Here is a 21,805-nt window from a genome sequence, read left to right as displayed (position 1 = left end):
CTTTGTAAGAAATGTTTAAAAGGCAAGCTATCTAGTGTTTTACAGAACTATATGGTTTTGTTGTATACCCATGTACAGTTTCAATGATGGAAAAATCTTACTACTTCAACGTGCATTTAAACATTAACAACTTTCAATAGAATTATTATTTTGTAATTCCCTAATCCATTCAAATTCTAAGACATACTGAACTATCAAGAGTGCAACATTAGTCAGTACTAGGATGTTTGTTCTTTAAGCAAATCTAAATAAACTTTCATCTGCAGATCTTTTTAAAAAAAACCAACAAATTACAGCTTTTATTAATTTTATATTCAAACAGTTCTGCACAACTAAATTAGATAAGCACAGATGTACAAACCTGCCTTTTTCAAATGAATAGGGAAATGAAACAGTACAGCAGCAGAATGTACTAATTCAGCAAAGTTAAAAACCACTGCTGGTCGTCAAATTACATTCCACAGGAGATTGAACATTTAATGAAGGTTAACCCTCCCTCCCGTAGCTAAGTTCCTGTGAACCCTCCCATCTCCGCATCCCTGGCCCATATCACCCTGCCCACCCCACCCCACCCTTAGTGAGATACACTCAGGAGCTTGGTCTCCAAGAAAGTTCTGTGAAAAGAAAAAAGACAAAATTAACACCCAAAAATGCTTGTTCTGATAAAAAAAAAGTTGATTAACAACAATCAGACATGCCCACCCCTGGCAAACAAAAGTAAGAACAGTCATACCAAAAAGATGAATTTGAAGCCATAAAGAGGAATATGCGCGCGGATGCTACTTTACCAAGTCAAAAATTAAAAATAAGTCTAATGACATTATACACAGTAGCATACATACTAGTGTAGGTATAGTGTTAAGTTAAGTAGGCCTCTAGGTTACATCTAAACAAGACTTGAAAAGCTGGTTCCAAATTTGTGTTGCCAGAAAGCAATTCTTCAACCAAAATTGAATGTTTTATAACATTTGTGTAGTAAGTACAGAATTACTTCTCGATTCATTAAGTTTATAGTCAAAGATATGGTTACTAGTATTATAATAGTAATTAAGTAAACATTTGTATATACTAGTAGAGTCAGGGTGTTGTGGTGATTGGGGTTGTTATGTTATTAAAAAAGTTAACCAGTTAACCCCCCCATTATAAAAAAAACATAGCTTTAACAAAACATTCTTATTTGATTATTCCTGCCTTGCTATGCTCTAGGCCATATGAACAAGTGCTCAATGCATCATATGTAATATAAGTAAAAGTTATGGATGGGTTAACTACCTAGTAAAAGTCCTGGTTCCATCTTAGTAGTTAGTTAATAAATTTTAAGTTACAAGATAGATTTAATATCTAGATCTAGAAATTAGCATGCTAGTCATGATTTTATAGTATTTTTCTCCCTAAATGTTATTTAAGGCATAATTTAAATCTACAATTCAATTGCAAAAAAGAAAGTTCAGAAGCTAGGTTGTACACATTATCTATTAGTAGATCTAGTATAAAATTATGCTTGTAAAATATACAAGGAAATCGAAACCAGTGCCAAAGGGAGATAATTGCTTTTCCCAGCTCTTTTTCCCCAGTTTGTTGTATTAGTTTTCTTTATTATTTTTTGAAAAAGCGAAACAAACTTCGATGAAAACGCGATGGTAGAATAGGACACATGCGGTTTTTGTAAAAAAAAGTGGAACAATTCCGCTTTTGGCAGGAATGTAGGCTGAAGTATCCTGATTCCAGATGCACAATAATGTGCCCAATATCTTCACTAAGCTAAAGTTGGGCGCTTCCTTGTACAAAAATAGAACTCCCACTGAAAATTCTATAATAGCAAAAACAATTTTGCTTAGAACTATTTTTTAAAGAATAAATTGATGGTACTATGCTTGCCATGGTAATGGGAAAAAAGCAACCTCTAAATCAGTCCACATAGAAGCAAAAAAGAATTGAGAGCTTTGCGAGTAATGTTTTCAATAGAACTTACAGAATTTATTGTTTTTCTTGAGTACTCTAAAGTCAACTTCACAATTTTAATAGCTAAAAATGTATCACGTTTTATGAAGAAAACAGATTCATGGGGTAAAGAAGCATTACTTGTGTGCTAATTATCTATTTAGTAGTTTAGAAGCATTTCTTGCATGCAAATTAATTTACTGAGAGCGCCCTAAATTAACTAAAATACCTATGCAATACTGAATAATTCTATGCCAGTTGGTGTGTAAATTCAACTGTTCTTGAAAACAGCAGAACCTATTGAAATTCATGCCAAAACCCAGCCAACATTACCAATTAGAAATTTAAATGTGCCAATCTAAAAACTGTTCAACCCTGAGGGGTGCCACACTTACACAGGACATTTGATGCATTTAAAACAACTGCCTAAAATCTCAAGTACTAACCTGTTGGTCTGTTCAAACGCCATAATTGGCAGTTAACCTTTCTTTCAAGGGCTGGGGAAACTGGTCTGAGAATTTAGACCAGTTTTCTTCACCAACTTGAGCCTTAAACCCATGAAGTATCTTGAAAAAGAAGGTTAATAAAGTTAACACTCATTTAATATTGTTTAATAGTTTACAAATAATGTGTATGCCAAGATCATAGTACGAATACAACTTCACTTTATTCAGTGTGGACTCATTTTAATCACACCTTGACATTTTACAAAATAGGTTTACAAGAACATGTAAGCATAGTATATTTTTATAGGACAAATATACCTTATAAAACATTTCTTTTAAATCCGGTTTTGGATGCATCCATGAAGCAACAGCATCACAGAAGAAGATAAAGTCCTGGACAACTCCTGCTGGATTGGCCCCAATCATGTGGCACACACCTCTAAAGGCTGAGTCCTTTTCTTCATTGTCTCGTATGTTGCGCAATGAGGTACACCTGGAAAACAACAGTCGATCAGATATCAGAAAAACTACTTAACCATTGTGAAATTTAATTAAATAAGCATCTGGCTGCATTATGCCACAGTGATAATTAGCTTATAGGCACTGTCACTTACCATGACCAAGACTACACAAATATGTTGCAAGAACAATTAACAATTATGCTTAATATAATTAGTTCTAAAATTAATACCAGGACATAAATTTAAATAAAAACAATTTAAATGAATTTAAAATATAATAACAAGACAATATTCAACAAAAAAAATTATTAAAGGGGATATCTACACAACTGCTGTATTCCACACTTTGGTATATAACACACTGGGTTACTTTATTAATTTCTTAAAAAGGAAAGTAGTGAACCAAAGGAAATGATACCAAATAAAGAAAAAGAAAAATTACCATTGTCTGATAAACTGTTGTAAAAGTGGGGCCACATCTTGGGGGCAAACTAAGCCCAGTCTCCCAATAGTTATGGCTATGTAACCACGACGAGGACACGATGACAGAACGCACGAAGAAGGCAAATATAATGGGAAGAAAGAACATACAACGATAAACAATACATACATTAAACAGTACTTAAGAACACAACATTGTTAGAAAAACTTCTGGATAAATACTGAAACAATATAATCTAGAAATATGAGTTCATCAAAAAAATACCTTGAAATGGGGAAAAAATATTATTTATACATTACAAAGACATGACAATAAACAATTCTTTTTTTTTAAAAATGAGACCAAAAGTGCACATGATTTACAATTTTTGAACATGAAAAATATAGTTGACAATACAAAGAAAAAACACAGTACATTTTCTTTACAACCAACAGTGCCCTCACTTTACTTCAAGTCCATGAAAACATATTGCACTCTTTTGGTTTTATCAAGCTTTGTGTCAACTATATTAAACATTCTATGAAAACAATTAAACACTATGTAAAGCAGCTTTTGAATAAAAATATTTTGATGACAGATTATCTGTGTGTCAAACTCCGCTAAAATTGGAATTTTGAATAACTTCCAAATGTTGAGGCAACCATGGCAGCATGCAACCAAATATCAAACAGATTTTCTTTTTTTAAAAGTCTTTTTAAAATGATAACTTTGAACACTTTCAGCTACCTACATAGAATAAAAATCTTCATTTTCAGCTTCTTGCTGAAGAAAAATATAAATATGTTAACCTCAAAGAAATTAAAGTCAGAATACACACCTGTATTTTCCAATAGAGTTTTTGGTGTATTAGATCTGTTGATGATATCTATCAACTGTGTCAATACCATGCCAATAAATGGTTGCATATCAGCACCTGGCAAAGATAAGTTTGACATAGCTACAATCCTTGAGTAAAACTTGTCAATTTAAAACTTACATCATAGCAAAAACAAGATTTATACTGTCTGATAGGACCTACTGCTGCTTTCTTTAATCCAGTAACTAAGAGACATATATCACTTACTTACCCATTTTTATTGAAATCTCACCAATGGCCCAAGTAGCATTGTTACAGACAGAAATGAATTCAGGATTCAGATTAGCCCCTAAAATGGGCATAAATTCAGCTGAAATAATAAACAGTAATTAGTGACAATATTATAAAGAGTGAAATTTTAGTAGGAGCAAACAAAGAAAGAGTCTTGCGGCCATAAGGCAACTGCTGAGAAAACAAGGATAAGCTTTCAATAACAGCACACACCTAATATTTTAACTACCTATAATGTATAATAAGCTAAAGTAAAACAAAGGTTACTCACGGATGCACGGGCGAACATGTTGAAAACAGGCCTTAGTTAAATCACCCAGAAGAGCAAATGAACTCTGTCTAACTTCAGGCATTGGATCCTTTAATTAAGAACCAGTATAGTTTATTGACAAAACCAAACAAAATCAAGCTATTCAAATTAAGAGCAGAAAAGTAAACCCACCTGCATGCACTGGAAAAGAAGTTTGAGAATAGTACTGTTGGCTACAAGACCCTCTATGTGCCCTTCCAGACCCTCAGCAAGACCAGACAACAGATCTAGTGCAACAATCATAAAATCTTTGTCCGGGGGATCATACTGATCAGGCTGGGAAAGATTTGCCTGAAATTTTGAAACCAATCAATTTTTTGCAGGATACTTACTTTAATAACTTGGATTATCCTGATTATTTATGGTCAGACAGTACGAATACAAGCAACAATCATTTCTTATCAATGCTTTAAACTATCATCACACCGAAAATAATTTACAGAAAAATTTACAAGAAATTATTTTATTACTGAAACTTACGTAATTCTGAGTGAGTGTCTGCTCAACAAGACAGACACATCTCCTGTAAACAGGCTCACAATATGGCAGGAAACCAGACTGCAATGCTGTAGCAACACTGGATAGACACTACAACAAAAAAAAATTTTAACAATGTAAACAAATATTTTTAATGAACCAGTATATTATATTTCTCATTGTAAATACTAATTGAAATTTATTTCCATTGAGAGTACAGGGAGAATTACAAGGTCCATTACTGTAAAAAAAAAAAAACAACTATGCATGAAACACATTAACCATAGAATTATGTACAAAAAAAATTACTTCCAACAGAGGAAACAGATCCTTATCTTCATCTTTCAGCATATTCCATTTCTGAATCAGGGGAGGCATAAGCATGTTGACATATTCCTTTGAAATAAAAAAATTTTAGACACATAAAACCTTGAACAAAAGCTGAAATCGAAGCTTTACCAAAATATTTTAAATATTTTAGCAGTGTTAAAAAACTTACAGGTTTATTTAAATGATGCCCCACAGAATCAGCCAAAGTGCCAATAGCATCATACAATATAAGAAGATTTTTGTGCTGCAAAGTAAGTATACAAGTTTGATTGTTAACAGGTAAAGCAGAGATTTTTAGAAAATCAATAGCACCCACAAATTTTATATATATATATATATATATATATATATATATATATATATATATATATATATATATATATATATACACACACACACCTGATACTTTCCAAAAGCAAAAACTAAAGTCTCCAGTATAAATCCCAGATAGGGTACTAATTCAGTGCAGGCCTCTTCTTCTAGAGTTGCAAATGCAGAACAAGCTGCTTCTTGAACTCTCTTATTAGCATCAAGAACTCTTTTCAATAACTGTAAGCATAAACAACAAGTATATACATTTAGCATCAAACAAATGTTTAAGTGTTAAAAATAAGATGCAGCATTAACTCACCTCAGTCATAAGGGGCTTCAAGAAATTATCATGAGGCTGTCCAACAACCCAATGAGCATATCGACTCAATGTCCAGCAAGTGATAGATCTAACAAGTGCCTTTTTATCTGACAAACAGTTGATAAGGTAGGGGATTAATTCTGGTAGGTGTGGAATCATTCCACTCATGCAACCTTCTGCAATAGCCCCAAGTACTAGAATGCCAGACTCTTTCACCTCCCAATCAATGTGAAATAATGTTTCTTTTAATATTGGAAGCAAAACGGGAAGAATCTCTTCATGAAACACGTTAGCCAGTACATCCAGTGCAGCAGCTGAACACTTTCCTGTAATGATGGACAACAAAATGTCTTCTAAATAGTTTTAGAGCAATGGGTACTATTTTTTTTCTTCAAAAAAAGAAAAAACCCAGCTAATTAGCAATACTGTTATCAGTAAGAATGGAGAAACAAAAGTATAAATACTGAAAATACAACATTATATATTGTGAAATTAAAAGATTAGGTTCTAAATCTCCAATCTGCCTTTAAACTTACGAAGATTCCAATCTGATAATGAATCGTCATCATCATAACCCTCATCTGAGTCACCTTCCTGTTGAAAAAATGTCATAACCATAAGGAAGGCAAACTACTAGATAAACAACTACAAGGAAAAAAGCCAAAAAGATCCACTACTTTAAATGTGTGCACTAAGCAGCATTAATGAAATGAGATGTCATTGTTTAAGTAAATAAAAAGTAATACGCCACTTACTTCGCCCTCATCATGCTTTTGGTTAGAATGTGTACGTGACTTATGAAATCTAGGTTTTATGTCAGACTCTTTATCAGGTATCATTTCATCTTCTTCAATATCACCCTGTAATTGGTAAATTATATTAAAACAAATGCTTTTTTTTTTTTTAAATAATACCCAAGTTCTATAGCAAAGTTTTAGCAAAAAAAAAGTACCTTTAGGAGAATGATGTCAATCTCAGAGTATCGCATGCCCTTGACTAAAATGGGAACTAGTCTCTCTATGTGAGGTCCAAGGACATCTTTGCACACTTTCTGCTCAGCAAGAGACAGCCAAAATTCACACGATTCAAGTGCCACAGTATCATCTGCATCCTGGGTGCGCTCCATCATGTACTAAAATAGTGTGTTCACAATACATAATTTACACAGGTTAAGAAAGAAATAAAACTGGAAACAATATTTGAGATAATCCTACCTGAATTATCTGATCAATATGTGGCATTAATCTGTCTATTCTGACTTCAACTAGCATTACCAATGCTCTACAAACATTTTTTCTCACTTCGGTGTCCTCATCTTTGGCAAGGAAAAACAAGTTCTGAAACATTTTATAAATGTAATAGTTTCTGGGGGGTAGAAAGGTAAGTTTCTTTTTTAAGTATTATACAGTAGAAATGAACAATTTCCACACAGCTTATTTAATTGAAAAGAAACCTTTAAATAAAAAACAATACCTGAATGAAAGTATCAATGTGAACCATCAATGCTTGTGTCCTACTAATGATAAACTGATTTACACAAGCTATGGCATGTGACCTGAAAAATATTAATTTATATTTGTAGACCTTCATATGTAAAAAAAAAGTGCCCTTTTAGACTTAATTGTCCATGGGACATATGAAGTTCAGACATTTCTCTTAGCTCTGTATTTAAGAAATTGATAATTTTTGTTATGGAAGTGCAATACAGTCATATTTCTAACAATTTCAAACAGTTAGTCCAACTAGCTTTGATAGATTCTATTCCTCTAATACTAATGTAATTAGATTTATAAATAATAGAGGAAGAAATTTGTTTTAAAAGTTCTATTGAAACTATTAGTCTCCAAATTAGATTTTGCTTTCTTTATTTTTACAATCATTTTAGGTAATGGGTATGAAAATCTAGTCTTTTCCAGATACTTTTTCAATACTGTAGAGTATGTAACTAAAATGAAAAACATTATTTTAGTATAATATTCAACAACATATTTATAAGCAATAATTATTAGAATGTCAATCCCCCATAAAATTAAAACCACTGCTTTCCTTTTAAACATGATTACCAAGTTCAAGGATTCTTGTGTAATGATAAAGGTCTTTAGTAACTAGGTGAAAACAGATTTTAAAAAATACATTAACAGAATTATTTTTCTAGTATACCTTATCTTTGGACTTTGATGTCTGAAGAAATTTAGAAACTTTGGAATGAGAACATTTAGAGGACGATCAGCCATATCACTGTCTAATGTTTCAGCATTGTCTTCACAAATTTTTTGTAGAGCCCCAAATGACCCCTGAAAATAAAAAAGTGTCACTTTATTTCAAGTTTCAAGCCAATTGTTAAAAATGACTTAGTGGACCATAAATATCAAATAGCTTTTAAAAAAATGTTGTCAGCCATTTTAGCTGCATCAGCTAGACACAACAACAAAAAACAGCTGAGCATTAATGTACTTTCTTTTTCCGACACTGAGTGGCACACTGTTCACTCAGATGCGATTCAAGAAAGAATAAACATATCATTGTACACTTAAATAAACCTTTATTACAGGGAAATATTTCAACAGTTTTCAAACAAGACTAATTGTTATATAAACAATTCCATTTAAGTATTTTTTTTTTTTACATATTGCCAAAAAATTATAAATTAAGCCCTGTCATTACAACATTACCAAAGTATTGCCTACTAAGAGCCATGAGATAAAAAGAATCAAATACCACCAAAAAACATTGTTTAGTCAACTATTTAGGTCTAATTACTTTTCAAAAAGGTGATGGTTAGGAAGGAATTTTTGTTACAAACCAATTGTTAAAAATGACTAAGTGGACTATAAATATCAAATAGCTATTAAAAAAATGTTGTCAGCCACTTTAGCTGCATCAGCTAGACACAACAACAAAAAACAACTGAGCATTAATGTACTTTCTTTTTCCGACACTGAGTGGCACACTGTTCACTCAGGTGCGATTCAAGAAAGAATAAACATATTGTACACTTAAATAAACCTTTATTACAGGGAAATATTTCAACAGTTTTAAAACAAGACTAATTGTTATATAAACAATTCCATTTAAGTATATTTTTTTTTACATATTGCCAAAAAATTATAAATTAAGCCCTGTCATTACAACATTACCAAAGTATTGCCTACTAAGAGCCATGAGATAAAAAGAATCAAATACCACCAAAAAAACTTTGTTTAGTCAACTATTTAGGTCTAATTACTTTTCAAAAAGGTGATGGTTAGGAAGGAATTTTTGTTACAAACCAATTGTTAAAAATGACTAAGTGGACTATAAATATCAAATAGCTATTAAAAAAATGTTGTCAGCCATTTTAGCTGCATCAGCTAGACACAACAACAAAAAACAACTGAGCATTAATGTACTTTCTTTTTCCGACACGGAGTGGCACACTGTTCACTCAGATGCGATTCAAGAAAGAATAAACATATCATTGTACAATTAAATAAACCTTTATTACAGGGAAATATTTCAACAGTCTTAAAACAAGACTAATTGTTATATAAACAATTCCATTTAATTATTTTTTTTTACATATTGCCAAAAAATTATAAATTAAGCCCTGTCGTTACAACATTACCAAAGTATTGCCTACTAAGAGCCATGAGATAAAAAGAATCAAATACCACCAAAAAACATTGTTTAGTCAACTATTTAGGTCTAATTACTTTTCAAAAAGGTGATGGTTAGGAAGGAATTTTTGTTACAAACCAATTGTTAAAAATGACTAAGTGGACCATAAATATCAAATAGCTTTTAAAAAAATGTTGTCAGCCATTTAAGCTGCATCAGCTAGACACAACAACAAAAAACAACTGAGCATTAATGTACTTTCTTTTTCCGACACTGAGTGGCACACTGTTCACTCAGATGCGATTCAAGAAAGAATAAACATATTGTACAATTAAATAAACCTTTATTACAGGGAAATATTTCAACAGTCTTAAAACAAGACTAATTGTTATATAAACAATTCCATTTAAGTATTTTTTTTTTACATATTGCCAAAAAATTATAAATTAAGCCCTGTCATTACAACATTACCAAAGTATTGCCTACTAACAGGGTTCGTACTACTTTTTCAAAATGAAATTCCAGACTTTTTCCAGACATTTTCCAGACTTTTTTGGAAAAATTCCAGACTTTATACAGATAATGTGTTCGCGAGTAATTTATAAAATGATGCACCATTTGTACTCTCATAATTACTTGTACTAAATTGACATTTATTTTAGGCAGTTGAGATATATTTATATTGAACTTTCTCTAGCCAAATTGACAGAAAATCACTTTTCTAAGTTTGCCTACTCAACTCCACCTAAAGTTTTAACAATTAAAATAATTGATTAAAATGATGCAGCTATTTTGTTTTAAACATTAGACTTATGTAATCTGTTCATGATCAAATTGCTTATGTTTTCAATTAAACTATTATTAAAATGGTATTGCATATGATAATAGTGAGAGTTAATTACCTTAAAGAATACTAACGTAATGTATTAATTTAGGTCTGCTCTTGTTAAGTAGCCTAATATAGGCTACTTGTAAAGAAAAAAATTGGAGCATAAAAAAAAACATTCTGCAGGTTGTAACCACATCACTCACTGTTTATGCTTATACACACTTATACTACTTATAGCTGAGGAACGGGTCTGCAATAAAAAAAATTGCCGGTATCCTCCTCCCCCCTCCCCCCCCCCCCCCCACAACCACAAGACACGGTGAAGGGGTCATTGTGAGGTCATAGTAGTCTAGGCTTCAGTATGCCTGTTTAATACGTCATACCATGAACTGTGATGTGACTTATACCCCCCACCCTCCTTACCAAGCAGTACCAACTACAAACTTGGGGTCATGGTGAGTTCACACAAGTGACCGTAGTTACAAGAAGGGGCGGGGTAGTCTAGCTTTAATCGTCAGCATTGAAATCTATGCTTGTGTTTTAAAAACCATCCCAGCGTGTAAAGAAAACACGGTATTTATATCTACCCTAACATTATTGCAAGAGCGTGTCGTCAAACTTTCTGAAACCCTCCTTCCGACTTTTCCGAGTGTGACGTCATTTATGGACGACTCCTAAATAAAATTAGTACCTCTTTGGTAAGCGACCGCTGAAGCAAACAGAAATACGGGTATGAACCAGGGGCGTAGCGAGGGGGGGGGGGGGGGGGGTGCGGACCGCACCGGGTGACACCATTTAGGGGGTGACACCAAGGCAAAAAATAGCAAAATATATAGAGAAAAACTCGAGGGGGGGGGGGGTGCAAATCGAAAGTTTGAGGGGGGGGTGCAAATCGAAAATTTGAAAGTTTGTCCCTGGGAAGGGTCTCTATGCCTCTGGGGGGGGGGGGGGGTGACACCATTAAGTGCCGCACCGGGTGACACCCGACCTCGCTACGCCACTGGTATGAACCCAAGGAGGCCTCGCGACTTATTAATCTTATAAATGTTAATATTAACCCAAAGTAAGTGAACGCGTGTGGAAGGGGGGAGGGGGTAAAATCCGAAATTTTTTTGGATGTCATAAACGGATGACCCTCAGAGACAAATAAATTATATCTAAACTACCGTCCATATACCTCCCACATAATATTTTGTTATCACTGTCTGCGTGTAAACTTAATGAAAAATAGCGGGTAAAATCGAGAGCCTAACAATTCTGAAGGCGATCATTCTTTCATTAAATTTAAATGACAATTTTAAATACTTGTAACACATTCACACGGTCAGTCGCAACACAAAATATCTCTTCCCTCCCTTCCCCTCCTCTTCCAATGATGTAGTAACTGAGCATCCGTTTTTTTCTGCGAACCAGCGAAAAAAGTCACAACAGTGAAAACACTCGCAAAAGCGCGGGGAAAAAAATTGGAGTAATATCACCTAAAAATAGCAATTTTTTAATTTGGAAAATATGGACTTCGAAGTTTTGTTTCTAAAACTAGATTCCAGACTTTTTCCAGACTTTTAAAATATCCAGCCCAAAAACTAGCGATTTTCCAGACTTTTTTAAGTCTTAAATTCACTTTTCTAAATTCAAGACTTTTTCCAGACTTTCCAGACTGCGTACGAACCCTGTACTAAGAGCCATGAGATAAAAAGAATCAAATACCACCAAAAAACTTTGTTTAGTCAACTATTTAGGTCTAATTACTTTTCAAAAAGGTGATGGTTAGGAAGGAATTTTTGTTACAAACCAATTGTTAAAAATGACTAAGTGGACTATAAATATCAAATAGCTATTAAAAAAATGTTGTCAGCCATTTTAGCTGCATCAGCTAGACACAACAACAAAAAACAACTGAGCATTAATGTACTTTCTTTTTCCGACACTGAGTGGCACACTGTTCACTCAGATGCGATTCAAGAAAGAATAAACATATTGTACAATTAAATAAACCTATATTACAGGGAAATAGTTCAACACAGTTTTAAAACAAAAAAAGGTTTAGTGACGTATTTAGGTCTAATTACTTTTCAAAAAAGGTGATGGTTGGGATGGAATTTATGTTACATAATCCAGTTGTTAAAAATTATTTTCTGTGGTGTATAAAGTGGAAAAATATTGCTTGAGGCTTGATGTGCCACAAGTTGTAAAGTGGAACATAAAGGTAGTTATGTTTAGACTAACATTTAAAAAAAAATTAAGACCATTCTTGGATAGCATTTTTTCAAAGTCTCTGTAAAACTTGACGTGTAAACTAGACTAAAATCAGTGCTTAGAAATGAGAGTTGATTTTTTGTATCCAAACTAGCTGCCTACCTGTGCATTGCCACAGTGAATCTTTTTTAAATGGTAACAACAAAACCAAACACGAAAACAAAAATGCAAACAAAAGCTCAAACGTTTATCAAACAAACGGCAGTGTATTCCACCAAAAATGCTCACGCCCGCACAATTTCCCCTCATTTCCTAACCGGCTATTTAATTATTTTTTTAAACTGCAACCTATCAAAAAAATTCAAGTCGTTACATAATAAGTTCCTACTCCAGTACTTGTAATAAGACAATGCAGATGCCAGTAATGCACGACATGTGTTGTTTGTTTTTGTCTGTAGATTCTACAGCGATGACAGAATGACTGAAACTACCAGCCAGCCTATATTATAGATTCTCATTTTCAAGCTATAAAATTATTACTTTAAAAATGCATTAAAAAGTGGCTAATAAATGATAATTGCATCAGTTTTCCACGAATTTGTGCAGCTTTTTTCAGAAAAGGAACGCATTGGATAAATAAATTTAAACAAATGTTTGCTGCACAGGTACTTGCATTAATAAAAACTTACAAGAATATAAAATTGTACAGCAATATACTCTACTTTCTTTTTCCGACACTAAGTGACAAAAAAATCACCCAGATGCGATTCAAGAAAGATATTGAAATGTAAGAGAAGTACTATTATTACCTCACATATGTTATAGTCCTCCGAATCCAAGCAAGCACAAAGGTGAGGTAAGACTTCTGGCCAGTTATGTAACTCTCCCTTGGAGATAATATTTGTAATAATAATTCCTATTGTAGCTCGGATCAAAGGTGAAGGGTCCCCAATACTGTTTAAGCATTCTTGTTTAATAAAACTTGTCACTTCAGATGGAAATCTTTCAAAATGAGCCCTAACGTTATTTTTCAGTATTAAACCACTTAAGGACCGCGTTGGGTCATCTGTAAAATTTGAAAATGTAACTAAAATAAACAGAATACAAAAAGTAAAGATGCTACTTTTAAGATATCACAAATTTGTTTTCAAATAAACACATTAAGCAAAAAGCTACACAAAAATGTAGAAAATGTATACCTTCAGATTTTAATTTAGTCAAAACAAAAATCAAGTAGTTGTTGAAATCTGGATAATTGTTTAACTCTCCCAATTTCTGAGGAATAGAATTAATATTGATCAAGTTAAAATGAGCATGGTGGATTTTTTCCCCAATGAGTATTTACCCTACCCACCTGCCCCCTCACTGCATACCACATTTCTTTACAAACGGAAAAAGTTCAAGAAGGGTAGAGGGTGCTATTGAAACAATGAAGCTGTTTCTTTAAAAGTGCAACTATAACTAAAAACTTAGTCCTACTGGTATACCATCATACAGGAAATATGTAATCTCAGTATAAAATAAATTTATTAGGCTTAGCATAACTATTTAAATATCGCTAATGATTCGAAGGGAGATTGTTTTGGTTAAGGCACGACACACAACACTGTGCGTGTGTGGTATGTGGCCTGACCAACCCTCGGGCAGATGAGGCTCGTTAGCTGGGGACAGCAACTCTTCTAGGAGAGACAACTCCAAAATCAAACAACTGTTGCCTTGTAGTTTGTTCTTGGTTTGAACAAAGGCTATGGAAGCAAATCCAAAAAGAAAAGCAGGCTGAAATCGGAGTCAATGGCCTCAATGGCGCATAACCAGTTGACACGTATCCTTAATTCAAGTTAATTGTGATGGAGGCTGGGTTGAGTCGGCAAAAGCTCATGGTTGATAAATTTTTTTAAAAAGTATCGAATTCAACCCTCTGGCAGATAAGGCTCGATCCCTTCCAACACTAAAAATTAAGAACGAAGATTACCATGAAGGCGGTAAAAAAATTAGGTCAAGTTACAAGAAGTTTATGCCTATTATTCAGTGGTCATATTTAAATTGAAAAGCGAGAATATCTACTATTATCGAACACAGGTACCACACCCCCCCCCCTCAAGAGGAATGAATTCAATGATCAGAATGAATAGCAAGGCAAGATGTTTAACTTAGATAGACTTTGAAGAGAAAAAGATTCACTCGACTAGTAGAGACAGAGACTAGAGTCTAGACTTAGACTAGAGAATAGTATTTCTCGCTAACCCGGAGGCGTGGCCGGTTGCTAACAACAATATGGCGCCCGGACCGGACGCTTGACTTCCGACGATTTTTCGGCCAAATTCCAGAGACCTTCTACTAATTATTTTTTAAAATGTTTACCACGCGCAAAATGGCGGGACTTTCACGTTATAACAACAAGCTATAGATCTAGGTGGCAGGGCTATATATGCCAGAAAAGCATTTTAAAATTTGCGTTGGAGAATGAAGGCTAAATTTAAAAGTTGGTTTCATCAAAAATACTAGAACTTTTTAAATATAGATTTCCCTTTTACAAAATTGATTTCCCTACTAAAGCATTATTAGTTTTATCAGTCTATGAAAAAATAAATCAAATACAGTCAACCCTTTTTTTTATAAGAGTGGCCAAAAAATGACAACCAAATTTTTTTTATTTTTTGACCACGTGACCGCTATTTGATGATCACTAGTGGGGAACTCTGGGTACATGGCCACTTAAAAAGTCTAACCGCATTTGTGGTTCTCTTTAGCTTCAAGTGCCTTCAGGGGTAAGAAGAGTTGTCATGGAGAGATGTGTTGTCCATGGCAGTGAGTGTCAATAAATATTAAATTAAGTAATTTAGTTTAAAACGAACTAAAAACTTCAAAATTAGTCCCTAATGGATTAAATATGGATGTCTATCATTCAGTAGTCATGTTTAATTTGAAATTTGGGTAAATTCTAGATTTAGTAAGAAAAGCTACTAGAGAATCTAGTCACTAGAGCTGGGAGCAGGTCTCTTTACTTTCAGTATCAGTCTACCTGTAAAAAACGAAGTGTTAGAGATCTAGATTCTATAAAATTAATATAGAGCTAGACTAGCCAGTAGCAGATTCTAGATCGAGAATTTCGATTAAGATCTAGAATCTAGACTAGAGTAGATTTTACTTTTTCTCAATCAAGTGCGAGACTACATTCTAGAATCTAGATCTAGCTACTCTAGTCTAGATTTCTAGATGTTAGACTGCCTTGAAGCCACCTGTAAAATAAAGACCTCGGCCGAATGTTTAGGGAACGTAAAATCTTACTTGTTGTACAGCTCTTTGTGTTTCAGTGTCGGGAGACTGTGATTCTTTAAGTAATTGTAGAATTTGACGGAGACCGTTTTCCTCAGGTTGCCACATCGCCATTTTGATTACTTTATAGTCTAGGAATAGTACCTGAGCCTAACTTACGACATGTGCTATACTTAGGCTATATCTTTGCGCACTAATTTTGGTTTTCTTTCAATTTCCAAAATATACACGTTTATAATTATTTATACTTATAAAGTTATACAATATTTCTAGTGAGTATTTAAATATAGCTTGTTGTGAAGAACAAAACTAGAAGCTTGTATGGAACTATATTTTGCAGAAGGTTTTGTTGACCAAAGATGTAGTTTAGCCAAAGGCCTAAATGAGAAAAAAAAAATTGCTGATTTTTTTTTTAACGAATCAATTGCAGGCGTAAGGCTTTCTCGCTAATGTAACTGTAACTTAAGTAAATCCACCGGTCAAAAAAATTTCGAGGGCGGGTTCATCTTCAATTAATATAAATATATCGCTCTACTTTTTAAAAGTGTGTTGTAGGATTAAAAAATAAAACTTGACATATCGAGAAGGTGTAAGTCAAAAACGACGTCGCGCTGTATTGAACAAACCCACCTACTCCCCATCGTCACAAAATGTCACATCGAAGAAAATAGGTGCCGGAATACAATGAGTGCAAAACAATACTAAAATTCGTGTTTTTACTTAGAATTTTTTTTTGAGACCGAGTCGTCTAGCGGTAGAGAGCTGGACTGCTAACCCGTAAGTCTCGAGTTCGAATCCGGGTTCCAGTCAGTAGACCGTCCACCCAGCTCTGATGGGTATTAATTTAACTCATGTTAGGGAAAGTAAAGGCGGCTGGGCATGGTGCTGACCACACTGTCTCTTCATATGCCGAGGTCACAGAAACAAGTGAATTCTACTTCACTTGCCCCATAGACCGTCGTCGGGTTTGAAAGGGAAACTACTTTTTTTTTACACATATGTACAAAAATGACCACTGTGTCGGAAGGGGATAATGTGGCCTACCGTCTCTTATCCATCACCATCAGAGCGTTGGATATATAAACAGTGTTTCTTCCAGACGTTTTTCTCCGAGGGGGGGGGGGGGGGGGGGGCACTTGATATTTTCGGAGGGGGCGGTCAATATAATCGGGGGGGGGGGGGAACACTGGTAAAAGTACGTTTTCTATATAAATTCCATTTCCTTGGGAGGGTGGGGGGGGGGCGGTAGACTTTCTTCGGGGGGGGGGGGGGTATAAGTGTCTTAGCCCGTCCCCCGAGGAGATGTCTGGAAGAAACTCTGTTTATAAAGACATGTATGTTTCGTCGATTCGTTACCAATCGTGTAGTTTTAGACCTTATGTTTTCTAAAACTGGTATCCTAATATATGAAAGCCCATGTGCGCACTTCTCTCTGTCTGCAATATTTTTGGCAACGTCGTCAGCATGTTCAGCGATATATGGAGAACTTAAAGATTATAAAGATACTGACTTTTGTTAAAAATAATGTGGTGGACGGTATAAATGTATAAACTAAATTTTCTTTAAATAAGGAAAATAAAAATAAAAGCACATTCGAATGTAGAAACAGATTTCTAACTAAAGCGTTTATTGTAGTGACAAGAACGCATTAAACAGCGATGTCACATGTCATATGTTTACACTAAAAAAGAACACAAAACTAATGGCGTCATCTTCCAATTTTAGAATATAATGAAATGAACTATTTCATTCAAATTTGATTTAGATCTTCGTACGCTATGAAATGTATACAATCCTTAATTATTTTATATAAATCTTTGTTGGTTTAGCTATGGAATTGGCTAATTTGGGATAAAATTTAATTTGAAATAATAGGGCTTATTCGTGTAACTTAGGGGTCATCCATAAATTACGTCACGCTTTTTTGGGACGATTTTTACCTCCCCCCCCTCACCTCCGTCACACGTCGTCACAAAAAGCCAGACCCCCCCCCCCTAAAATGACGTCACACCTCAGCCTACAACCCCCCCCCCCCCCCCCCCCAAAATTGCAATTCAATTTTTTTAAACATCGATATTCTTCCAAAATCTTGTCTGAAAACTGTCAAAATAGAGTATTTTAATCAATTCCTATTACAATTTATTAAAACAGTTCTCTAAATCGCGAAATAACGTCTAAAATTCGTTTTCTAACATTTCTTTTTTATAATTCAAAAGTGTGACGTCGCGGACTCCTCTATATAAAGTACGACATTAGTTTTTATAACTTTTCGGAACTTCCCAGATAGCTGAGTTGATAGTGTAATAGTTACCAACTTACCATGCGGGTGGTACGGGCTCGAGACACATCATGTTAATGTTTTCAATTTTTTTAAAGATGTGGATGATAAAGTTGCCTATCGGGACACGGGGCAGGTGAAGTAGAGTCTACCCGTATTTGTCTTCTCAGCATATGAAGCGATAATGTAGTCAGACCCATGCTCAGCCGAAATAGGTGTTTTTAAAAGGCAAAAGCAACCTAAATACCATCGAACAGCCGGGTTTTTAACAAAATCAAGTAAGTTTCTTAATTTTAAGCCTCTTAATCAGCGTGTGCGTTTAACATGGTGTTGTCTAATAATGTATACGAGCCGACCCGCTGCGTATCATACGCCGCTATTTAGTTGGGTTTTTTTTCTACTTTTCAGTAATTTATAATTTGTGAATTCGACAGTACCAATGCTGCCACTAAAAATATTTGCTTAAAAACACTAAACCTCCCTCCCCCCCCCCCATGTGAAAGCAGCCTCATCTTAGTTACCTCCTCTAAGTTTAAAATCGTTTCAAACTAAATTATCTGCCCCTAATAGCCGTCACCAAACCCGTCTCTATGATTGTAAAATGTAAACAGCGTGAACCACAGCTCACCAGACAATGCAGGGGTGGGGGTGGTAGTGATAGTGATAGAGAGAAAGAGAGGGGACTGCAAGGAGGCGCTTGCAGCTTGTTTTCTAACGGCTCCCAGAAGAGAATTATATATATAGATAATTTGGATTTAATTTTTCTAATAGGTATTAGTCTATGTTACTTTTAACAAGTATAAACATAGATCGTACATAAAACCCCTTCTTTTCGTTTTTTTTTCATAATCTTATTGACAATGTTTCATTTCAATGCTCCTAATCAATAAAATGTTTTCTATTTCTATGTCGCGAGTTTATCCATACAGTGTACCCAGGGCGTGCTGTATGAAAATATTCTGGATACTTTGTTAATCAGTGAAGTAGAACACATCGGCTCCTGGGTTAATGTCGTAGTGGGGCGCGCTCGGGAGCCACTGGTTACACTACTCCCTGACCTTAAGGGGGAGCCACTGGTTACACTACTCCCCGACCTTAAGGGGGAGCCACTGGTTACACTACTCCCTGACCTTAAGGGGGAGCCACTGGTTACACTACTCCCCGACCTTAAGGGGGAGCCACTGGTTACACTACTCCCCGACCTTAAGGGGGAGCCACTGGTTACACTACTCCCTGACCTTAAGGGGGAGCCACTGGTTACACTACTCCCCGACCTTAAGGGGGAGCCACTGGTTACACTACTCCCCGACCTTAAGGGGGAGCCACTGGTTACACTACTCCCCGACCTTAAGGGGGAGCCACTGGTTACACTACTCCCCGACCCTAAGGGGGAGCCCAACAGAGTAAGAAAATATGTAAATAGACTATTAGTATTAGTTTTACGGACTTAATTGAAAATTTATATAGAAAACAAGATTTTACCAGTCCCACCCCCCTCCGGATAAAAAAAGTATGGAAGAAACAATGATGGATAACTATACAATTAGGGGGTGGGGGCCTTTTAGCCAACATGAATAAGTAGGTAAATGGGGGACGCAAAGTTGATAGTTCACCCTGGAAGAGGTCACTACGCCGCTGTTTATCAACACTACCACCCAGACGCCTCTCACTTCTCTTATTGAGAGCAGCTTCCAGATGGATGGACCTCACCTTTAGTACAAGGTGACAATTGTTAGATGGATGGACCTCTACTTTAGTACAAGGTGACAATTGTTAGATGGATGGACCTCTACTTTAGTACAAGGTGACAATTGTTAGATGGACCTCTACTTTAGTACAAGGTGACAATTGTTAGATGGATGGACCTCACCTTTAGTACAAGGTGACAATTGTTAGATGGATGGACCTCTACTTTAGTACAAGGTGACAATTGTTAGATGGATGGACCTCTACTTTAGTACAAGGTGACAATTGTTAGATGGATTGACCTCTACTTTAGTACAAGGTGACAATTGTTAGATGGACCTCTACTTTAGTACAAGGTGACAATTGTTAGATGGATGGACCTCTACTTTAGTACAAGGTGACAATTGTTAGATGGACCTCTACTTTAGTACAAGGTGACAATTGTTAGATGGATGGACCTCACCTTTAGTACAAGGTGACAATTGTTAGATGGATGGACCTCTCCTTTAGTACAAGGTGACAATTGTTAGATGGATGGACCTCTACTTTAGTACAAGGTGACAATTGTTAGATGGATGGACCTCTACTTTAGTACAAGGTGACAATTGTTAGATGGATGGACCTCTACTTTAGTACAAGGTGACAATTGTTAGATGGATTGACCTCTACTTTAGTACAAGGTGACAATTGTTAGATGGACCTCTACTTTAGTACAAGGTGACAATTGTTAGATGGGTGGACCTCTACTTTAGTACAAGGTGACAATTGTTAGATGGACCTCTACTTTAGTACAAGGTGACAATTGTTAGATGGATGGACCTCACCTTTAGTACAAGGTGACAATTGTTAGATGGATGGACCTCTACTTTAGTACAAGGTGACAATTGTTAGATGGATGGACCTCTACTTTAGTACAAGGTGACAATTGTTAGATGGATGGACCTCTACTTTAGTACAAGGTGACAATTGTTAGATGGATTGACCTCTACTTTAGTACAAGGTGACAATTGTTAGATGGACCTCTACTTTAGTACAAGGTGACAATTGTTAGATGGGTGGACCTCTACTTTAGTACAAGGTGACAATTGTTAGATGGACCTCTACTTTAGTACAAGGTGACAATTGTTAGATGGATGGACCTCTACTTTAGTACAAGGTGACAATTGTTAGATGGATGGACCTCTACTTTAGTACAAGGTGACAATTGTTAGATGGATTGACCTCTACTTTAGTACAAGGTGACAATTGTTAGATGGATGGACCTCACCTTTAGTACAAGGTGACAATTGTTAGATGGATGGACCTCTACTTTAGTACAAGGTGACAATTGTTAGATGGATTGACCTCTACTTTAGTACAAGGTGACAATTGTTAGATGGATGGACCTCTACTTTAGTACAAGGTGACAATTGTTAGATGGACCTCTACTTTAGTACAAGGTGACAATTGTTAGATGGATGGACCTCTACTTTAGTACAAGGTGACAATTGTTAGATGGACCTCTACTTTAGTACAAGGTGACAATTGTTAGATGGATGGACCTCTACTTTAGTACAAGGTGACAATTGTTAGATGGATGGACCTCTACTTTAGTACAAGGTGACAATTGTTAGATGGATGGACCTCTACTTTAGTACAAGGTGACAATTGTTAGATGGATGGACCTCTACTTTAGTACAAGGTGACAATTGTTAGATGGGTGGACCTCTACTTTAGTACAAGGTGACAATTGTTAGATGGGCCTCTACTTTAGTACAAGGTGACAATTGTTAGATGGACCTCTACTTTAGTACAAGGTGACAATTGTTAGATGGATGG

The 21,805-nt window shown here is 35.2% G+C and overlaps 1 protein-coding gene and 1 non-coding gene across 3 annotated transcripts; both read right to left on the bottom strand.

Annotated features, from left to right (window-relative positions):
• Window positions 1-539: 539 nt before the first annotated feature.
• On the bottom strand, window positions 540-16,149 carry LOC131957383 (transportin-1). Of its 2 annotated transcripts, XM_059322166.1 has the most exons (22): window positions 16,036-16,149; window positions 13,947-14,022; window positions 13,557-13,813; window positions 8,286-8,419; window positions 7,599-7,680; window positions 7,340-7,462; window positions 7,078-7,257; window positions 6,881-6,985; window positions 6,662-6,719; window positions 6,126-6,451; window positions 5,894-6,043; window positions 5,664-5,738; window positions 5,474-5,560; window positions 5,168-5,275; window positions 4,820-4,978; window positions 4,649-4,736; window positions 4,358-4,456; window positions 4,108-4,203; window positions 3,291-3,366; window positions 2,706-2,880; window positions 2,388-2,507; window positions 540-614 (listed from the first exon to the last, which is right to left on the bottom strand). In XM_059322166.1, exons 1-21 carry the CDS (start codon window positions 16,135-16,137, stop codon window positions 2,400-2,402), a joined length of 2,664 nt encoding a protein of 887 aa, XP_059178149.1. In that variant the 5' UTR covers window positions 16,138-16,149; the 3' UTR covers window positions 540-614; window positions 2,388-2,399. The 2 variants fall into 2 exon arrangements, 1 of the variants encoding a protein (XP_059178149.1); XR_009389103.1 differs by lacking the exons at window positions 540-614; window positions 3,291-3,366.
• LOC131957812 (small nucleolar RNA SNORD41) lies at window positions 5,048-5,117 on the bottom strand. Its single transcript, XR_009389139.1, has one exon. It is a non-coding gene; the product is annotated as a small nucleolar RNA SNORD41 (small nucleolar RNA).
• Window positions 16,150-21,805: the final 5,656 nt, after the last annotated feature.

Source organism: Physella acuta, unplaced genomic scaffold (assembly GCF_028476545.2).
Source record: "Physella acuta isolate Inbredline_101_S28 unplaced genomic scaffold, ASM2847654v3 ptg000081l, whole genome shotgun sequence".
Lineage (NCBI taxonomy): Eukaryota > Metazoa > Mollusca > Gastropoda > Physidae > Physella > Physella acuta.
Note: the sequence above shows the minus strand (reverse complement) of the source record. Positions and strands in the feature narration are given on the sequence as shown.

Bases quoted from the DNA above. Each gene is read 5' to 3' on its own strand.
- LOC131957383 (XM_059322166.1), bottom strand. From the start codon at position 16,137: ATGGCGATGTGGCAACCTGAGGAAAACGGTCTCCGTCAAATTCTACAA. The intron at 14,023-16,035 runs GTAAGATTTTAC...TCTATTCCTCAG, and splicing joins CACAAAGAGCTGTACAACAA to AAATTGGGAGAGTTAAACAA. The intron at 13,814-13,946 runs GTATACATTTTC...CAAATTTTACAG, and splicing joins GACTAAATTAAAATCTGAAG to ATGACCCAACGCGGTCCTTA.